We start from the raw sequence: 21,454 nt of genomic DNA on the forward strand, positions 1-21,454 counted from the left end.
CTACGTGACCAAGGATCGCGTGAGATATTCGTGGAATTCCTTAAATATATCGATCGCGAACGTGACCTCGAGGCCAACCTCTGCGGCCCAAAAGAAATGATGATGGAGCACGCTATTCCCCTCGAACTCGTTACACAATTCAACGAAATCCTTGGATCTGAGAAACTGCAAGAATCTGCGAAAGCTTCCGGAATACTTGTATTTCTGTCGCAGAAGCTCGTGCAGCTCGTCCAGCGGGATGGTTCGTAAGATCTTGTCGATCATCACGGCCAGACCGCCGGTGGCCAGGCTCGGGTTGTTCCTGATGAATCTGGGGGACGTCTTCCAGAAGCTTCGAACGTTTTCGCGCCAGTGATCGACGTCTAGGCCATTTCTTCGGAAGAAATTAATCGTACGGGACATCTGCGGCATGTTCTGTAGCTCTCGAACGATGAATCTCTTCTGATCGTTGATGAAACTCACGGTGTCTCCGATCTGATTGTCGTACTTCATGTACCTGTAAATATGCAAGGTGAGGTTGTACCAAAAAACCTTTACTTTAGGAGGCATTTTAATTTAAATATTACGGAGTACTGGTACAACTGTAGCCATGTTGTTCGTTTTGATACGCACACAAATAAAAAAATATAAATTGTCAAATCTTCTTCTCAAATCAAGAATCTGCGATCGACGAACTTAGGTGTGTAAGTCGAGAAGCCTCAAAACGAACTGTTGTACCTGTCGATGATCTCCTTCACCTCTTCGTAAGGGACGAACGCTAGTATGTCTCTGAGATCTTCCTCCAGGGAGCTGTTGTCTTTCAGTGGCGGTTGATCCATGAAATCGGAATCGCCGGACCGAAATCCGACTCGATAGACCAGAAACCCGACGAACGCCACGGAGGCTGTGGCCATCGCGCTCATGAGCATAATTTGCGAATTCATTGTTTCGGTTTTCCCTTCCTTGGTATCAGTGCAACATCGTGCCGACTTGTCCAACGTGCTCTGTTAATTGTTAATTGGAAAATGGATAATGAGTTTGAATTGCCGGCGAAGGGACTTGTAATAAACGGGCAAGGGACTTACCACGGCGAAAGTTTGCGTACTTAAGTTGCAGGAGAGTGAAGGATGTCGCTTAAAGTAGCAAAGTAGATTCGCTGGGCCATCGTACGTTGATAAACATTTCCTTTGTGAGCTTTTACGTCATCTTTAACGAAGCCCCCTGGAGCAGGTTACAGCGGTCGAGGGAACTTTTCTTCGTGAAGGTTCAACCTCTGCGACGCGACACAACGGGCTCGCGGACTTGTCACCGTCAGAAATTTAAATTTACTCGTATCTGGAGGGCTTGATGGTCTGGGCTAATGTGAAATTTACTACGCAGGCGTCATGTTACATTTCTAGTTTTACAACGGACGCGAAGTCAACGTTGCATGATAGGTGTTCGGGGAAGCTCTGCTACGTTCATAATTGTCATGAAACAAAAACAGAAGAGTTAATATAAATATAATTTGCGTAAAAACATGGTTTAACAAATACAATTGTAAAAAACGCTTTGGTAATTTGTCTCGTGGGTGAAAATAAAGCGTTACAAGCTATTTTATCGGAGACCAATGAAGATCTCGATTTTTGTTACTAAGCATTTGAAATACTTTTTCGTAGCGTACGACTTTGATGACTCATCAATAAACTATTACCTTGGTTTACTCTTCATTTGTTACCACATACGTTACAGATTAGAAATACTATTGTGTCATTCGCGTGAAAAACATTACTTACGTACTTGGCGATACGCGACGTCATTTGGAAGATTGCGATTACTCATTACGAGAGACGTGATTTTCTTCGATCTGATTGCAACACTACTTCACTATAGATAAGAAAATTGTTTGTATACATTGCAACTATCGAAAATCGATTAACTATATGTTTGCGAAGCTTTCATTACTGTGATACTGTCGACAAATGGTTAACATATTTAATTTCGCAACGAATAGTCCTGAAATAAGAAAAATATAGAAATATTGGCAAAATGTATTATTGTCCATTAAATATTCTTTGAAAACGCTTCTCTTGTCTTTTTGTTGTGCGAACACATAGTATGTGCTCAGAGTTTCTCAACAGGAATTAAAGTAAACTCGTTAAAGTAACTCATTATTTATTCACTTTATTAAAAAATTTGTTGCATTTGTGGGGGTTTATCAAATGGACGTATTTTCATTTCTGTTATATCTTACATCTTCTATCTAAATTCAATCCAAAGGTAGAAAATGTAAAATGTAACTTCTGCATGAAAATTTCTACATTTATCAATTACCCTTACGTGATAAGATCCATTTCGAAGCACAAGCTATTACATTCTGCTATTAGATAAGATTCTGCTATTCGTATCAGATATCTTCCTGAGTACTCAAATATACATATTTGCAAACTGTGACAAGAAAAAGACAACAAACAGACGTGTCGATAGTGATTAAATTGCTGGGATTTAAAAAAAGGAAACTAAATGTTTACTTCCAGTTTTAAAAGTTGCTGTTGCATATTTTGATAGTGTCTTAATTCGTGCTCACATTTGGAAAAAGAAGAGGCAACATTAAATAGGTGAAGACAATCGTTTCAGGTGCATACTACTCAGGATAGTATTTATTAGAACATGTTTTTACAATTACAATATAATATAGAGTTTCGAAAAAAAATTACAAAGTTACAAGTGAAACGGTGGAATGATTATTTATTTTTTAAGGAAAAGTCTGGCACCGATGTAAAAAGGATAATATACTTCTACAGTCTCCCTCTTCAAACCAACCTTGACAGCTTCTGCTATGAAGTTTAACAAGTGCTCGTTCGACTGAACGCTAGAGTAGTATTTCCAGTACTTCTCAGATCTTACTTCCTTGATGAAGCTGGCAAACACCTGGGAGCTCTTTCTTTTAGATGCGTACAAGTGCCGCAACTTTAACACGGGTAGTACATCCACAATATCTTTAACTACACCCCTAATTCCACCGGTAATTTTGACGTGGGCAGCTTGAGGAGCGACAGACTGGATGTTGAGGGCCAATTGGATTTTCTTCATGATCAGCTTGATGTCAAGACCAGCGTTCTGCACGTACTCTACCAATTCCTTGAATTCGGAAGCAGCCGCGATGTCTTTGAGAAACAGTTTTGTTTCCTCAGAGTCCACGAGTTTCATCAATTCCTGGAATTCCTTGTCTTGCGCTGCGTACGCCTTGAGGATCTTTAGGACCTTCTGCTGTGGCACCAAGTTCACGAAAGCCTGGAAGTCCCTGGCAAGAGCACCTGAGCCTGTGCTAGGTACTTTGAGAGCATACAGGGGACTGGCCAAAGCCAGGGCGGCCAACACTAGCAAAGCGAATTTCATCATCTGCAATCAGAAAATGACAAACAATGAAGAAGAATGTCGAGGGAAGTGTAACACTTAGCAGTACTGACACTATTCGGTAACGATAGTTTACGTCAACTATTTGACTGACAAGAGCAACAACACATTTTGTGAAGGTAAATTCGAGTTACTTGTTTCGCGAATTCATTTATGTACATATTAATGACGTACGAAGAGAATGAAACGCGTTAACGATACATTTATGGAACAATTTATGATCGATTAGTTATAGTCTAGTCGAAATAGTTTCGAACTAATGTAAATAAATTGTTAGCCTTACCTTACAAGTTCTGAGAGCTTCCAGAACCGTTACTAGACGAATACTGATGCCTAGTTCCGATTTCACCGCGCGTTATATACAGAAAATTATCAGAATTCGCTAATACAACATTACAACACGGCATCAATTAACACTTTTGTAAATTGTTGAAGAACTCCCTTTTTGCACAATAATTACATTGAAGTAATAAAACGATAAAGTAATAAGGACTAGATAAAGCGTATAACATATATGTATAATACAAATACCATTATCGCCGCTTCCAGCAATTAACAAGACAGGAAATGCGATTGTGTCACATCCGTTTGAATTTTAACGCTGGTATGGAATGTTGAATTATATGATCCATGCATAGCCCATTAATTTTTTATATCGCATTATAGTATGATATATTGGCGAAAGAAATGCTTTCGATCGTCATAATATTCTTTGACTCTTTATTTAATTTTAGACTTACAGAGCCCCTTAGTTGCAAATTCCACACTTAACATTACAGAACTCATAAGTATTATTGATTGGCAATTTATGTTGAACTCAAATATGGAAGCAAAAAATTAATATGGTTCAATATAAAATATAATATTACGGAAATAAGTACACTTTCTTAAAAAAAAGAAGTATTTTTTCACTTACTGATAAACTAGATGTTGTGACATGCGTGAGCAGGTGAGTAATATATTATCAGTAAAATTCCACGTAACTATTTCGTTTTTATCAATCGATTTATGTGAATTTAAAATTGGAAATATATTTAAAATGTAGTGAAATAATCATGTCAATTAATAAACTACTTTTGTAGTCTTTATAAAACTTTTGGACACATATTTGTGGCGTCGCCTCCCGTGCTCGCCACTAGAGGGGCCGCGCTCTCACAAGCGCTCGACCGACCCCTCGATTGCTATACATATATACACTTTTCGACGAAGCGCCACAAAATTTAATGAAACGGTTAAATCTGCATTTGAGGAACCAATATTTTTATATAGGGTACAATTTACAATTCTACAGTGTTATTATACGAAGGAACTATTATAATTTTAAATTTGATACGTTATTATTAATAATTTAATATCAACTTCTAAACAATATAAGTATTTCTTTTGTAATACATATTTTGTAATTTTTCATAATTGTAATAACACTTTTCAATTTACTGAATTCCTTTATTTTGACGTGAATTCATTTTATCTTCGTTAAAATTTGTCAGAATGTTGATTGTTAAGGGTGGATGTATTGAGGAGAAAGCAGAGGAAGAAAATATTTACTGCTCAATTACGTGTTTATTGCATTTAGTACTAATACAACAAGCACATTAAACTTGAGAATATCAATAACTATCATTTAACAAAAAATCCACACAGTTGAACTTTACTTAAGAAAAGGAACGCCCATAAGGAAGTAGAAGTAATATGCGTTGAAAATGGTACCATCGATACCAGCTTCTTCAGCTTGCTGCATCATATTTGTCTTGTGTTCGTTCGATAGCATGTAGTCGTAGAGTTTGTGATATTTCGAGGAGATTACTTCGTTCACGTAATCGATAAATACTGGGGAATTCTTTCTTTTGTCTTCCACCAATTCCTCTATCTCTTTGAGTGGCAATAGATCGGCCAAATCCTTAATGAATCCTTTAATTCCACCAGTTTTCTTACGGAATAGTGAAAAAGGAACCACAGGCTCGAGGTCGAGGGATTCGTTTATAATGTTCATTAAATAATAGATATCAACGCCAGCATTCTGGATGTAGAGTATCAGTTCGCTAAATTTGGAATTTAGTTCCACTTCTCTGATGTACTCTTTCGATTCCTCGCCCTTCACGATCTTCATGGCCGCCTGGAATTCCTTGTCCCAGGTGTAGTATACTCTTATGAGGTGTAAAACCTTCTTGTCTGGTATCAGGTCCAAAATGTCCTGAAATTCTTTCGCGAGAGCACCCGATCCTGAGCTCGGTAATTTAAAGGCGTAGAGAGGACTGGCCACGGCCAGAACGACCAACAACGACAAAGCGAATTTCATCTGGAAATAAATTGAATGTCAATGAATAAGGCGAACGAATAGAAATAAGAACATAATAATCAAACAGAAACAATTGTTGGCCTTTATAAATTCACTGACTGAAAGTATTTGTATGTATTCTTTGCTAAACAAGCAGTTTATATTTCAAGTTATTATTCTGGAATAGAATGGTTTAAACAATGAATTTATGTTAGAACAAAGTTCTGTTCGAAACGTATCTGTGTGAATACTTCTTAAGTTGGTGCGATACTCACCTTGCAAATTACGGAGGCTTCTGCAGCGTTATTTGAATGACAACTGATACCGACATACTGTTCCGTTCCACATTTATAGTGCGGTTTTCAATTTGATCGATACGATAAGATTATTAAGATGTATCGATATAAAATTTTATCATCCCTGCAACACTTTTGTATTATGTATCGTATGACTGCACAGAATGGAAAATTGATATTCATTACTGAATTTGAACTGTGATCGTGATTGAATTACGTAGAAAAGGAAAATTTTATCGATTCGTCATTTAACTCTGCGCAGTTTGTGGTTTGTCATCGAACCTCAAGATACGAAAAGAAAATTTCTAAAATATATAATTTTTATAAAACAAGGATCAATTATTCGATCACTCGAGATACCGCACCAGACATTTACGGTCCAAGGTCTTTTTCAACTCAAAAATCATTTCAACGTCATGTAATGTACATATCTGAACATATTTTTACACCAGCTATACGATGCAATAAAAAAAAATTATACAATTATACGCAAAAAAACATCGATTAGAAAAACAATATTTTTTGCAATGCAATGATTTTTTCAAACCATTCAAATAGCATATACAACATTTTTTTGTATCCCTACAATTGGTGGAAATATTTTGGTGGATCACAGAGCGAACGGATAAAAAAAACCAAAGGCTGCCGAGAGGAGAAATAATTTTTGTCAAATACCGCAGAGTACGCGCGTACGGAATTAATTCGCGAGCCATGCGACAGCGACAGGTCGTAGTAAGAGGAAGCTGCTGATGGAGAAACAGGGCTCGGGAGCGGCGCTAGGGTTCGCCGTGTCTGCGGCAAACAATTCCAATTAACTTGCTGGAATTGGAATAGGACTTCGCGTCGACGGTCTCTCGACTGGCGCCTCCTGCGTGCCCCGAGCGCGTTGACGACGCCGAGGGGAACACGCCGCGCGCCCCGGCGTTCCTTCGGTCTTTTCGCGGTTCTTCGCGAACAAATTAGCCGGGCAGACTCGCGGCGAAATTAGCTGTCCGTCTCGCGGCCCGAAGGAACTTCGCGGGCACGGGACAGAGGACAATGGAGTCGCCGGCCGGAAGGACCAAAAAAGTTAGCCGATCTTTCTCCGCCGTCGGCTGGGTATTTACATTTCAATCGAAGGCCCTCACGTTCTCGGCGACGCAATTTTCGAAAAACTCCCTCTGACCACGCGTCCGTGTCTCCTCGTCCCGCTGAAAGACGGAAGTTCTCCCCGTGCCGAGGGGAGACATAATTCAATCAGGATCCACCGGGGGTGTTTGTCAAGTACGGTTTCTTTGCACGTGTACCGACGAAGTGAATGGCGACCCGTTGGACCATTATCCGCGGCATAATGCTCGTCATCGTAGTCGTTGTCGGGGCTGGTTGGAGAGAAAGATAGACAGAGGCAGAGCGACCGGGACAGAGTCATAAAGCTCGAGGTTGGGCCGCCGCCCTAGACAATGCGGTCCTTGAGCTGCTCAGATATTGAAGACGCCCGAAAGCGGTGTGTACCAATCCCGGTGTGTACCCAGCGTCTAGCCCGCTACTCTACATTATTAAATGTCGCTGCTCGCCCGGTGGACTAACCACGCGACGCGATCACGTTCCTCGAGCGTTTTTTTCTTGGCGCGCGTTTTCCGCAGGAGAAAAACGCGGGAAGGCCGTAAGTGGACTCTTTTCGCGTTATCGTCTGCCCGCGAAGTCACGTCCCCAGATAACAATACCGCCGTCGCGACGAACGGAAAAATTTCTAAGGGTACCGCGTCAACCAAGTGGTATCGTTATTGATAAGTCCCAGATACGTGACAAAATGGAGTACGAGCATACGAAACGTCTCGAGAGCATCCTATTGAACTTTGTTTCTCTAGTGTTTGAAACATTTTTGCGATTCTTTCGAGTCTCAACAGGTGTGATGAGTGAGAACGTTCTACGAAGAAATTTCTAATGAAATACCATCCCTGTATTTTGGTGGGCTTTTCAAACGTTTCTTGATAATCGAGGAATTGTAGGCTAGTTTTGAAACTGAAAGATATAAAAAATATTCTATACTACAGCCCGAGTTTCGTTATTAATTGGACCGGAAATAATGGCCAGGAATATTTTATTACTATATTATTTATTATTATTAAATGTATCTCGTTGAAACACAAATTTTATTTATTTTTAGAAGTACACTTTGATGTGAACATTTTAAACCTTCCACAATGTAAATAGTTAAATTTGATAATCTCTGGTAATTGAAAGTTTTGAAAAAGGTTTCGAAACGCTCGATTCCACCACCATTCCCACTCGCGTTTCATAAGATCATCTACATACGTAAGTGGACATAGTACGTACAGATACAGTAATCATCCGATATTGTGCACTTATTCTCAAGGCTAAATTTTTCTACAGCATTCCGCAACATTATTGATGTATTAGTTACATTCGTGTCTGCGAAAAATGTTTATTGACGTGTCATGGAGTAAAGTATCTTGTTTATACGTTTGATAAAACAGTAAGATCTTGATTATTATTTTTAAAGAGTTTGTAATATATGAAACTCAATTGCTTAGCGAAAGTAAACACTTTTGATGTTAGTATTGGGAAATTCGAATTAAATTTTGGTCGTAACAGACACGTGGATTACTTTGGTATACTGTTTCCTTGCGAATCTTCAAGTTATAATAATGCTAAATCATTTCAATTATTTAGGTAACACGTTACAACAATACATTCCAAATTCAATTTAACTCGTCTGTTCTTTGATGCACAAAATCAAGTAAATGTTTGCGACTTAAAAGACCAAAGTGTATACGAATTTATAGAAGCATGTTATAATAAAAAATATCTACCAAACGATTTTGATCTTCTTCGTCATTATACATCTAAATAATGAGCTCAAATCAGATGTATAGTAAATTTTCGTGCGTTTTTAACGATGTTGCGGACACTGGAGCTCGAGGTACCATTACGCGCTAAATTTACGCCCGAGCGTATAATAAATTACCAAGGGCGTATAAAATTAATTTTATTTCGAGTCTCGACCAAGGATTAATCTTTCAGAAATGTTGTCCTCCGTACACGAGCGATTCGCGACGTTAATTAACGGAATCTCGATGCCGGGAACACAGTAAAAATAATTCACCGCCGCCCGGCCGTTAGCCGACGCTCGTCTTAAGCTGCAATAAGGACTCCAATTAGCTGCGGGAACAACATACTCCGTCTCCCATTTACGACGGCATAATGCTACCTGTTTCACGCGAAGCCGCGTATAATTACAGACTAATGCTCTCGAGCGTCCGCAATCGTGGCAGGTGGCACATAATCGCGGCCTCGTAACCCTCGAATGAGTTAATCCGTGAGACGTCGTGGCGTTTCCCGCGACGCCTGCAGCCGACGGGCCGGGTTCCGTCGTCGTCGCAAGTTGTCGTCGACGGCGGGTGAAATCGTCGGGCACAAGGCGACACTTAAAAGTAGCTACGGCCGGGGCTGATCCGCTTACCGGGTTTAACCCGAGAAAGACTAAAGGGGGAGGGCTATTTAAGCCCAACAGTCAGAAAATCTGTAAAATATGCTGTTTCTCCCACGTAAAATGTTTTTAAAATATTATGCTTATTTCGCTATAAATGCATTCAAATATCAGAGTAAGATTGTATCGATGGGTTATGAGTTTTTGGTGTGGCTTGGATGGACAGGAAAGTAAACAAAGGAATTGTGGACTAATTAGAGGCGATCGATAAACGATGGGTCCGTGTAAAACTATTGCTTGACAATTTTGTGAATGGATCTGAAAGATTGTGGTTTATTCTGGAATATTTGTACCGATGAAAACGAAAAATTACGAGGAAGATATCTGTAGACACGAAGTCAAAAGAACTTAAAGGCTTAATTTCATATCTGCGAGAAAATTGTGTCTCTAACCGGAAGAACGGTACTGTAAGTGTTTAACAGAAGCACGGTGTAGAAGAATAAAATATATTTTATCGACAGATTAAGATTAAGATTACATCGAATTCCAAGTAAGCTAAAATATATATATGATAAGAATAAATTTTGCACAGTATCATTTTACAAAACTGATTCTGTGTAAATGTGAGTTACTAATCAAACAAGTTATTATGTTCTTTCTTGTTCACACGAAACTATCATTCTGCAAATTGTTTTTCAAAATCGCGATCCGAAGATAATTATGGAAAACGTAAGAGCCTTCGCCCTCCCCAGCCTTTAACACGATGGCTCGTGATTCGGTCATTCGAGGATTTTAAGAGTCCAGTGCTAAGTGCTCGATTTATTCCACCTAGCGGGATGGGAGGGAGAAGGTGGTCGTTGGAGGAAATCGGTCGTAGATAGTTTTTACGCAAACGATAGTAAAAAGATAGAGAGGTCTCTTTTTCTTGCGTCCCTGATCGTCGTCCCGACTGCTTCGCTCAACGGCTCATTTTATTCCGCGCCGTGAAAAGTATCGTTTGTCTCGTATGAAACTCCTCCCTCTGTGCCCCCTTCTTTTCGTGCTCGTCGTTCTCGTTCCTGGTTTCCGTGTTTTCATTTTCTGCCTCTTCCAAGATTGAAGGGTCGACGAAGTGGAAACAAGGGGCGACTGTGTGCTTCCTTCTTTTTTTTTTTGTGCGTCGGTCGAGTGGCACCGTTTACGGGGTTAGGTACAGAGAAGGTACGTTTCGTAGATATTATTGTGAAAAACTACTGTCGTTGCGATAAGCTGCACGCAAAATCGTCTCTCGTTCCATAAATCTTGCGTGCGTGCTGTACTTAGCAACATAAACGGAACCGTATAAAGTGATATCCATATTCTGCTTGCAGTGTCGATACTTTGTTCCGAATTCTTTGCTTTCCTTTTTACCCTGCAACTTTTTATTATCGCCACTGCGATTCTCGACTTTTACGTTTTCCTTCTGAAGATCTAATTTTTTATTTCTCGAAACGGAGTCGCACCGTATTTACATCGTTTCGTACGGAATATTACTTTTGAAATTATTATTCGTGTTGATAGAAAAATTATACAAAATCCTCTTGAATTAAACGAACTACAAGTTTAAGTTTGACCTGAATGTTAATTAAGCAGAGTTTCTTGCATTTTTTCAAACAATTTTAAGAATCAATAATTTCGTTTGATTTAATAAAACAAGTTTGCTTGATTTGGGTAACTGAATACATCAAAACAAATTTTATTCATTTCTTGAACATATCGACTTTAAATACCTTGCACACCTTAAAATTCCTTCGATTTACAGGAATTTCTTTCGAGTTATTTCATGCTTTCAAAGTATACTAAGATTCAAATGACATCATGCATCGAGAACAACATGGCGAAATTGTACGTGTGCCTGTCTGTGTATGCGTGGAGTTGAGCGCGGATAGGTTATTTCTCGAAAGGCAAACTCCTCCTCTTAATTGTTTCCGACCTTTGCAGTATCACGACTTTCTGGCGTGTCGATTAAGGCTCTCGCGATATTGCATCGATTTTATGTTTTTCCTCGTTTTGCAATTAAAACAACGAAGACAACTTTGCGACTCTGCAACGATAAAAGTTATTGTCTGTCTTCGTTGTTTTCACTGCAAAATAAGGAAAAGCATAGAATCGCTGCGATATCGCAACGGCAAAAGTCGCTCGTCTCTTTCTAGCCTAATATTCGACTAGTCGATAACGTCTCGTTTCGATTGTTGATACGCACTAAGCTAATTAAAGATCGCAGAGATAAGATGGCAAGTATACTTTCGCGATTTGGGCGGTTCATATTCGCACGAATCGTAAAGAGGCGCGCGATAAGCACTGTGACACGACGTAGCTGCTATGAATATGTTTCATCATTTCTGCGAAAATATATTACTCGATGATTCTTTAAAATCGCAATGACAGATTATTTACTTCTAAAGATACTTGAAAAATTTCCTAATCCGTTATTACTTAAGTCTACTTGGAAATGACACACCGATTGCAATGATAAGCTGTGTCAACATTTTCGTACAAATGGCTTTACATTTGAAGCTACACTTGTGGCTGTAATTTTCACTATTTAATTACATTTGTTACTTGTGGCCTGGGACTCAATTTCTTCTACGTTTATGTATTCGTGCATTCATTGTTTAATACGTCAAACATCTCTCCCAAACATTAAGAAGAAAAACAAAGAGACTTGAAACAAGATAATTCAACATCAAAAAAGACTGATCGAGTCAAAACATTTATTCTGAAAACGTTAGTTATTCGATCACGAGCAATTATATGTTGATTTCAATTAATAATATAAAGCAAATATTATTTTAAAAATTTCATTTGCGTACTCTCTGAACTCTAAAACTTGTCTAAAAATTTTACAATAACAAAGTTACAACTTCGTGGCTCCGAATTCGAGTCGCCCATATTTGCATTGATAGCGGCGCAGCTATTGTGAGCTATTCAAGGAGCATAGAAGGTACGGGGAGACGAGGGAAAATGGCGGCGTTCGGTAGGGTGAATTACATCTACGGGGTGGAGGCGCGGATGTTGTTAGAATGCTGGTAGTAAGTTCGTAATCAGCAGTACTCTCCGACTCTCCGATCCGAGTCGAATTCGCAGCCGGATCACGTCGTTATTTAACGAGATTATGTCGTTAACCGGCAGGATGCAGGCTCGGTAGAGGCCGATCGCGATATGAAATTAAACTCGTACATTTTTCCTGATTAACGAGCGTCGGGTGCGTGATTGCGTTTACGCTTTGCACGCTCGTCGATCCAGGAACTTCGACGCGTTGTTTGCTCGACTCGATCGATCGATGTTAACGTTGTTGTTTGGCATCCTAGACTTCCAACCAGTTTATGTTTTGACTATGAGGATTGCTACGCGTAGGTGTCGCGATTTTGTTTCAAGGAATGGAAAATAAATTTTATCTGATAGTCGATTCTACCGCGATCTTTGTATCAAATATTGTTTTGTTTATATAATTATTTCGTTAGAATAAGCATAGTATCGGTCCCTTCTTTTCACTCGTGTACTAATTCCTTGATATACTCAAGCTTGCTACAATACAGGGGCATTATTATCATTATAATACTATTGTATTGACGCGCTGAAGCGCTTACGGGCCGATACGAGGCACAGGCGTTCCGAATTGTGGACCACTGAGAACCGAATGATACGCCATGACAATGCCGCAGACCACATGTCCATCAATGTACAGCAGTTTTTGGTCTAAAACAATATCGTTGCTATTTCCCATCCTGCCTGTTCCCTTGATTTGGTCGTCTATGACGTCAGGGTTTATCCATTGCTGTCTATTGTGTGAGAGCGCATTAAAATTATCTTCGAGGATCACAGGCGCATTTTCACGTCAGAAAACAACGCGGCGCACAATTTTGAGCCGCAGAAGTTGATATTAATTCATAAAACCATCCTCGAATCTTCCACTGTCGTTCGAAACTCAACCGGTGGTATTGTCTCAGCTCCCTTACAGGAACTTCAATTACGACAACCGTAATGGGATCGGATCGAAGCTTGTAGTTATTAATTCCGTGTCGACTGGAGAATATAGAGGTACACCTGTTTCGCGTATTTCGACGAGCTTTCTTACAACGACTGCAGTTACGATAACCGTAATGATGTTGCGTCGGAGCTGCTAGTTATTAATTTCGTTTCGCCCACGGAAAACAAGAGTGCAGTCGACGAAAGCGATATAATGAACTCACCATACTCGGTAGCGGATTATACCAAAAACAAAACAGATAATTCGAACCTGCGGTACAATATTTATTCATACTATCAAAAATAATGAACACTTGTTCGTTTTCAAATCGTAAATCACTTGTGTCTCGAGTACAAAACACGTTGGAATAACATCTTATTATAAATGACAATTCCAGACACTAAACTTGGATTGCCTTTATTTGTCTATACGTTAGAATAGATTCAGCATCCGGCACTGATCGATTATTCACAAACGATTAACGCGTTCAATTTCTTGGTCCCGCCTCTCCCTTTCGAATTCTACCCACAGCTTGCTGAATAGTACGTAATAGGAGGCGTGAAACATTTCCAAGATTCCAAGGGGTTTCCCAGGATCACCCTTCAAAGCGATCGGTTCTAATGAACTCATCGACAGCGCGTCTTCGACTGACCCCGCCTGACACCGTAGACCGAATGAACGAATTTCGTGCGTGCCTCTTACCACGAACATCGGAATTCCTTAATGGCGGCTATCTGCAGAATATCAGAATATCGTCGTCAGACCTGTCCGTCGACGATCCTGTTCGACATCCTTCGAAACGCGACAGGAGTTAAGGACAATGCTCTTTCGAAAAATGGTTCTTTTTCGTACTAAAAGATTATGCAGTCCCACTTCCTTCTCCCTAAATTATTACTGAAAAATGCATATCTTCGACGAAAGCACGTCGTTTTCCACCATTTTATGTGGACGTAATTGCAGAGAGCGTGTAGTAATTGATGCCTCCCACCCACAAATATAGCCGCAGCTCTATGATTTATTCGTTTTTGCTTCCACCGACTATCTGAATAATTTCCTGAATAATTCTCTCGGAAATTAATCGTCGTACGAAGAAGACGAGGATGAAACACATTAATTAGGTGCGTTGTACTATGGCACTCAGAGACAGGGAACGTTCAGATAAAAATGTCAAATAGATAATGAAAGATAAATAAACGTTTATCCATGCTTCGTTGAATAAAAATTGCAATTTAAATTATAGAATGAAATTATATTTCACGTTGAACGCTGTTCTTTTGAATACCAAAATAAAGGTATTTACCGACGCGACGGATAATCGCGTTGCAGGGGGTGAGAAACAAAGAAATTAGATGCGTCCTCTGGAGGGGGGACAAATGTTAGAATCACGGGCAAATCGACGAGATGTAATTTACGTAATGGAATAGAAAGACGCGGGACCGACCCACGAAATGCAAAAACGCGATAGACGGTTCCATTTAAACGGCTCCGTTTCTTATTTACCCTCGGCTTGGCGTAAATTTGCGCGCAAACCAGACCTCTCGTACGCCCTGCGAGGCGGCGAGCGATTAAAACGTGAATTTATCGCGACGAACCATAGGAATAACAATGGAGAGAACGCGCGGTGGGTGATTCTCACGAAACGATCGATGAAATTATCTGGGGAAGCTTGATAATGAATGAAAAACATTGTTTACACGTTAAACGTTCACGCTTCCACGTCTTGATTTTCTTTTCAAAATGGTGTTGCAAATTTTTCGTTTCATTAATGGATAATAAAATAAAAGTGTTATTATTCTCGTGGTGTTGCCTCCCATGCTCGCCACCAGAGGGGGTCGCGTTCTCACAAGCGCTTGACCGATTCCTCGGTTGCTATACAGGATGTTCGGCCACCCCTGGGAAAAATTTTAATAGGAGATTCTAGAGGCCAAAATAGGACGAAAATCAAGAAAATCAATTTGTTGATGGAGGCTTCGTTAAAAAGTTATTAACAATTAAATTCAAAAATTTCAAATCGTTTTGGAAAAATTATTTTCGGTTGCGGGGGTCAATTACAATCATGTTTGGTCATTACACACACCCCCGAAATCCTACGCATTTTCGAGAAAAAAATACCTTACTGAAAATATAATGTCTGACCATACCATTGATATGTTTCACTGAAATTTCATGCGAATCTTTAAAACGTCATAACTTCTGAATGGATTGGACGATTTTAATGTTTAAAAAAGCAAATTACGCGTATTTTGGTGGAGAATATGTACAAATCGCAAAAATATTCGAAAAGTTGGTCCTTGATCCCGCAAAATGAGTAAAACCCCATAAAAATGGCCCAATTTTCAAATAGCCATAACTCCTACAATTGTGAATATATTTCAATGAAACTTTTTTCTGAATTAGAGCTCATGGGTACTTACAGAAAAGTATAAGACAACTTTTCTGTAGGACGTCAAACAAAAATACTAAAAATGGAAAACGAATTTTCAAGAAAAATCGACAGGGGGGTGCTTAAATTTTTCGACAAAATTAAAAAATTTCAAATCGTTGTAAAAAAATTATTTTCGGTTGCGGGGGTCAATTACAATAATTTTTGGTGAATAGACATGCCCCCGAAATCTTGCGCATTTTCGAGAAAAAAAATTCAGTACGGTCGGAACTTTAAACGTTAATAACTGTTTAACGAAGCCTTCATCAACAAATTGGTATTCTTGATTTTCGTCTTATTTTGGCCTCTAGAATCCCCCATTAAAATTTTTCCCAGGGGTGGCCGAACACCCTGTATGTACACTCCTCGAACGACTTCCCAATATCTCAGACGTCTAAGGCAAGGCCTGCTAGAAAGCTTTACTGATGAGTCCTCATTCCTTTCCTTTTCTGTCCTACGAATCTCACGAGTCATAGAATAGTTTTTAGTTTCGGGAAAAAAGTAAATAGTATTGGGGTTGATTCTTTAGTAGCACGATATAATTTATATTCAGGAGTTACGGTTACCGGCGGCAGGGATGTTTAATACGTCTAAAACCATTCGACTCTGCCTGGTATCTTTTTCTCATATCTCGAACGGTTTCGAGGATACGAACGACCCCAGTTCCGCGGGCTACCCTATACACGAAGGGTATTAACCGAGCAAGGAAGAGTCTCGAAGTATACGACGAAAAAATGTTTATCAGCCGGGTTGCTTTGGATACGGGGCAACTGCGACTGGCTCACAGGAAACCCTCGAGCATTGTGAGCAGAGTTTCCACGGGGGTAGGAGGATTCATGGGGTAATTCCGTGTTCGATACACCGTGCGCGCTTAAGGCTGCGATGTTACCGGCGTCACATAAGCGTAATACCGGATAAGCCGCAATAATGCAGACCCACTGTGCGTGCACGCGAAAGTGGAATGGATCCTGCTGCTCGGAGAGCTTCAAGAGCCAAACGTCCGTGGTACATAATCATCGTACCGAAACATGGACGGGACGGCCACTCTGCCTTTACGGGATGGGGACAAATCCGCGAAAAGTTTTTCCTAACGGCGACGAATCGTCGACGCTCGTTCCGCCCGGGTGTTGTCGAATTGTCAGAGGGCCGGGGTAGTTGTCGGATGAGCGCTTTGCTTATCGATGCGTTCGGTTCCGCGCGAACGGGATAAATAACTCGACGAAAAACATCCGAGGAATTCGACGGAGAAATATTGTATGACTCGTATAATTAAACTGTAATCTCCAGGGTAAACTAACATTCAATTCGTTTTGATTTTTAAAAGAAATTCTCTAATGTGCGGGGTAGTTATCGACGACATCATCGAGAAGGGGGCGGTTTTGCATGAAAAAACAAATCGAAAAGATGAAATAAAACTTTTTCGTTCGAGGCTTCAAACGTGTATTTTGTACGCGATGGAAACGATGCAAGTAGAAACAACGAATAATGATCAGACGCGTTGGATAAATCGTATCCAATCGTACGCGTGCCTGACAAATTTTCAAATTCAATTACCTCTGAACCCATCAATACCGAAATACTATTTCACCGGGAACATGAATTATCAAATATGTAAATAATGAGAACATTCGTTTGTTGAGGTTAACATTATCGTGTTTCTGTTTGTGAGCCACGGTGTTACATCTTCCAGAATATTAAGAGACTATTATATTTTGCACGAAGAAATTATCAATTAAGTGAATCACCATTATAGTGTACGAATACGAGTGGAAGTAGCTGTACATTTTAAATAAACTATATCTTTAAAGAAAACGACTTGATTATTCCTTTCAGGATCCTTCATTATTTGAAATAGCTTAGAGATTAAGGTGGCCTGTTTCTGCCAGGACACCCAATATATTTCAATAATCTCGTTGGATGCTATACGTATCAAAACTCTCGAACGTCTGCTCCTTTTTCATTACTCGGTCAACGTCTCTTTATCCAATTAACGAAATGAAATTCGTCAGCCAGCTCCTACGAATATTTCCCAGACGACTTTTTTCTCCTCGTCGAAGGGCTGCCCGTCGTTCCACCGTTTCCACGGTTGCACCGAAGCGAAATGAAGACACCGGTCCCAGCGGCTCGGGCGCAAATGCTGCAGATTACCGTGAAAAATGGCCGGTCGAAATTGCCTCGTGTCTCCTTAATGCTTCTCACGCTAATTACCCCGCAGAGGGATTTCATTCTTTCATTGTTCTCGTCATTTCACGCTGCGGTTTTGTCGCGCGGGTCTAAAACGTCTCTCCTCCCCCGGCCCCGTCGTCGTTTTTACGATTCAATTTCGGACGATATACTTTCAGAAGCGTTCCCCGTCGGTTCTGCCTTCGCAGCGAAACATCCGCCGATTGCTCGGTATTGTTTTAAATACACTTTAAGATAGCGAAACGAGGACAAAGGCAAGATGAGAATCTGGCCACGGCGGCGGAGTAATTCCGAGGTAATGTCGGAAATGCGGAAACAAAGCCTCGTCCCGTTATCGTAAACATTCTTTAAAGAGACCAGCTACCTCCGAGATAAAGTAACCGGGAATTTAGTATCTCATAATGCTCTGCTAAGTTACGTTCCTCGCGACTCGTGTCTTTTCATTTTTTAACCTCCCCCCGCCCTCGTCGCAACCATTCCACGTTCCGCAGTTAATAAGTGGAACGGAGTCCGAATTGCATTTGATTACTCCGTGACAGTGTCTCTCAAACCAAGAACCGCTCTACTTTTTAAATACGCCTTAAATATTAATCTTCGTAGGAAACACAAGAAGTAGAAGGTTGGAAATAATAAGGTTGTAATAGAAAAGGAAACAGATTACATGATTCTCCAAAAGATCTTCAATAATTCTCCGAAAGATTCTCCTCGGATAAGAAGAATAGATTTCTTCAATAGGAAAGCATATTCTTGAATTTTCTAAACACTTCTGATGAATTATTATTAGATAAACTTCGTAGGAATTTAAATAAAATGAAGACTGATGCCAATTGGCTAGCCAATTATTCAGGAGAGCACGGTAATGATTTACTCGATAGATTGACATACTTTTTAAGACCTTTATCCTCGATCCCAGTAATAAATATTCCGCTGCTCCAGCGGTTAGTCGATAATCCCTTTTGCGTAAAAATCTCACGCATAAAGTGCATCAACGTAAAACAGAAATGTTCCCAATAAATTGAATTAAATAGCTGTTTGTCGTGATGTCATCGATGCATGGGCAATATTATTTTCACGCTGAAATGATCTTCCGATTAAACCAAATATTCAATAAGCTGGAATTAAAACAACCTGACACTCGTTCCATAATGCCTTGTGATTCGATAATTTAACGAACAAAACCTGATTCAGAACGGTGATCCCAATTTCGACGAATTTGACGCGTTTTTGATAGTCATGAGTTGTACAAGTTATCATCACTTTTGTCGTAATTTAATCACTTTTACAATTACACGATAATTGTGATGTAGACATATATTATTTCTGTGACGAGCACGATGAATGGCATTTTCGTACATTTTCTTGTATTTTGCTGGCGGACTTCCGGTCTTACCAATTGTTCCGCGGCTCGGTCAAGATACGACGAGCAAAGCAGTATGCATAAATTTCGTCTGAACGGCATCAGCTCGAGAACGATCTTCAACATTATCCGCACAGGCGGAGGATAATCCGGATTTGTGCAATCGGCCCTCGTCTGCAACGGTTCGGCAACCGGATGTGCAAACCGGCTCGGATAATAACTAGCTGCTTATCGGACACTTAAGACGATTCCGAAACGCCACGTCTCTGAAACGGCTGCAGAAATCGGAAATGATCCGGTGCCCGCCGTCCCGAGTTCCCGAATTCGATCGAGACGTTTGTTAATGCCCAATGCTCCATCTTATTTCCGCGTCAAGGATACTATGGAACCATTCTTGTTTCGTTAATAATACGTTATCTTAAACGCAACACTAAGAAAAGGATTAATATCGTCTCTATTAGAAATAGAGAATTTCTAAAATCCAGTATATTTTATTTGATACTGATTTGCTGATAAATTAACGCAATTATGGCTGATGTTTTGCCTTTTTTGTTGTTCCATCTCCCTTTCATATTCTTAGATTACTAAACTAAGGAAATAAAAGAATAGGAAAAATAAGAGTTCGATTATAACAAACGGTATTAAACGAAATTCATACAAAGCCGCAGCAAGCGTAGCGGGAGTCATTAAAAGTACGCGATCATAAATTGACAAATTTCAGTGTGCCCCAACAATCAAAGAATACGAAATAGTGTCAAATATGAATTAACTTAACAATCAGAAAAGCGTACAATGCTCACGAAATCTGATTGCACCCATTCGACGGGTTTCTCTGCATGAATCGTATTTTCCCGACGAATCATTGAACGAAAAACAATAGAGACGATGTCGAGGTATTTATGAAAAACAGCGTGCACAAATTATTAACAGTAAATCCTTGCGTTTCAAATAAAGTAATTATATCAAGTCGTTACGCGTTGCAGGTGCAAAACAATTGCTTAATACACGAATTTTCATTGAAATAATTTTCTACGGGCATTGCAAAGTTTCGGCCGCGATTGTTTATCCATTTACAATCAACCCGTTGCATTTTATCCAACGAATTAACAGTCGTTGACATGCGTAATTAACGGAACGGACGGAGTTTTAACTTTAACGCAAAATTCGTTGACAGGAGTCTGCTGTGTGGGGAGGGGGTGGAGGTATTGTTAAAAATTTTAAACGCGCTCGCGAAACAATTTGAAATGTAAATTGCGGTCAGGGGCTGGAAAGTGCAGGCACACGCCACCCTGGCTCGTCGGTAGATATAAATCGCCCTGTCAATGGCCGCTTTGCCGCCATCTTCCCGGAAAACTGGCTTTTCGCGCTGCTTTTTCTCCAACGACTAGTTTCGAACCTCCTTTGCCTCTCGCGCGGAGAACAGGAGAAAAGAAAATGTATCGAAACGACGGGGAACGCAAGGCGCTGGAACAAAACGCTCTGGCGGAAAAATCAGCGTTCTCATGGGAAAATGTAAAAGTTATTGAAACCACAATGAAATATATTTACTTTAATTTTGACGTCATTGATGTACTCTCGATCCAGGACTCGTCTGTCGGAAGAAATAGAAACGTTCAACTTACGAATCACGTCTGAGTTCATTTTACGAATCATTACCGTAGAACCTCCCTGTATTCAAATGTTCTGTTATTGGAATAGAATTTACAAAGGCTTCGCGTTACGTTGAATGGCCAAAACCGCAGCTTCGCTCCGGGGTTGCAACGAAAAACTTCAACGATATTAATAATTCCCAGCGCCGCGACGGATTCAATCCTCGCGATACACGTTTCCCTCCAGCATTCGCACCTGCTGCCTTCGAGTCCCGTCTCCTTTCGCCCGAAATAAAAAGTAATTCGACGGAAGGGAACTAAGAACATCCTCGACCAGCGCTTCGTCGGGGGTTAGGCGGACAGGCGGCGCGCGATCATCGTTTCTCGAGACGAAGGGAATTTATCGACACGGCGAGGCAAGGGTTTCCCTGGGAAGGATCGCAGTAACGATACAAGCTCGCGCGAAGGGCGCGATTAATCGCTGGCGGGGCGTCGCACGCTCGATTTCCTCGAGCGTCGAGGAAAGCGTGGAAGG

At 40.3% G+C, this 21,454-nt stretch overlaps 3 protein-coding genes across 3 annotated transcripts; all 3 read right to left on the bottom strand.

The window, feature by feature from the left end:
• On the bottom strand, positions 1-923 carry LOC143343092 (protein G12). The gene is made up of 2 exons (XM_076767644.1): positions 718-923; positions 1-496 (listed from the first exon to the last, which is right to left on the bottom strand). The coding sequence occupies exons 1-2, from the start codon at positions 921-923 to the stop codon at positions 1-3; spliced, it is 702 nt and encodes a 233-aa protein (XP_076623759.1).
• A 1,680-nt stretch (positions 924-2,603) lies between these two features.
• LOC143342523 (protein G12-like) lies at positions 2,604-3,775 on the bottom strand. The gene is made up of 2 exons (XM_076766494.1): positions 3,659-3,775; positions 2,604-3,360 (listed from the first exon to the last, which is right to left on the bottom strand). Exon 2 carries the CDS (start codon positions 3,358-3,360, stop codon positions 2,707-2,709), a length of 654 nt encoding a protein of 217 aa, XP_076622609.1. The 5' UTR covers positions 3,659-3,775; the 3' UTR covers positions 2,604-2,706.
• Positions 3,776-4,918: 1,143 nt separating this feature from the next.
• LOC143342517 (protein G12-like) lies at positions 4,919-5,993 on the bottom strand. Its single transcript, XM_076766485.1, has 2 exons — positions 5,929-5,993; positions 4,919-5,674 (listed from the first exon to the last, which is right to left on the bottom strand). The coding sequence occupies exon 2, from the start codon at positions 5,672-5,674 to the stop codon at positions 5,027-5,029; it is 648 nt and encodes a 215-aa protein (XP_076622600.1). The 5' UTR covers positions 5,929-5,993; the 3' UTR covers positions 4,919-5,026.
• Positions 5,994-21,454: the final 15,461 nt, after the last annotated feature.

The sequence above is a fragment of the Colletes latitarsis genome, chromosome 6, assembly GCF_051014445.1.
Source record: "Colletes latitarsis isolate SP2378_abdomen chromosome 6, iyColLati1, whole genome shotgun sequence".
Classification (NCBI taxonomy): Eukaryota; Metazoa; Arthropoda; class Insecta; order Hymenoptera; family Colletidae; genus Colletes; species Colletes latitarsis.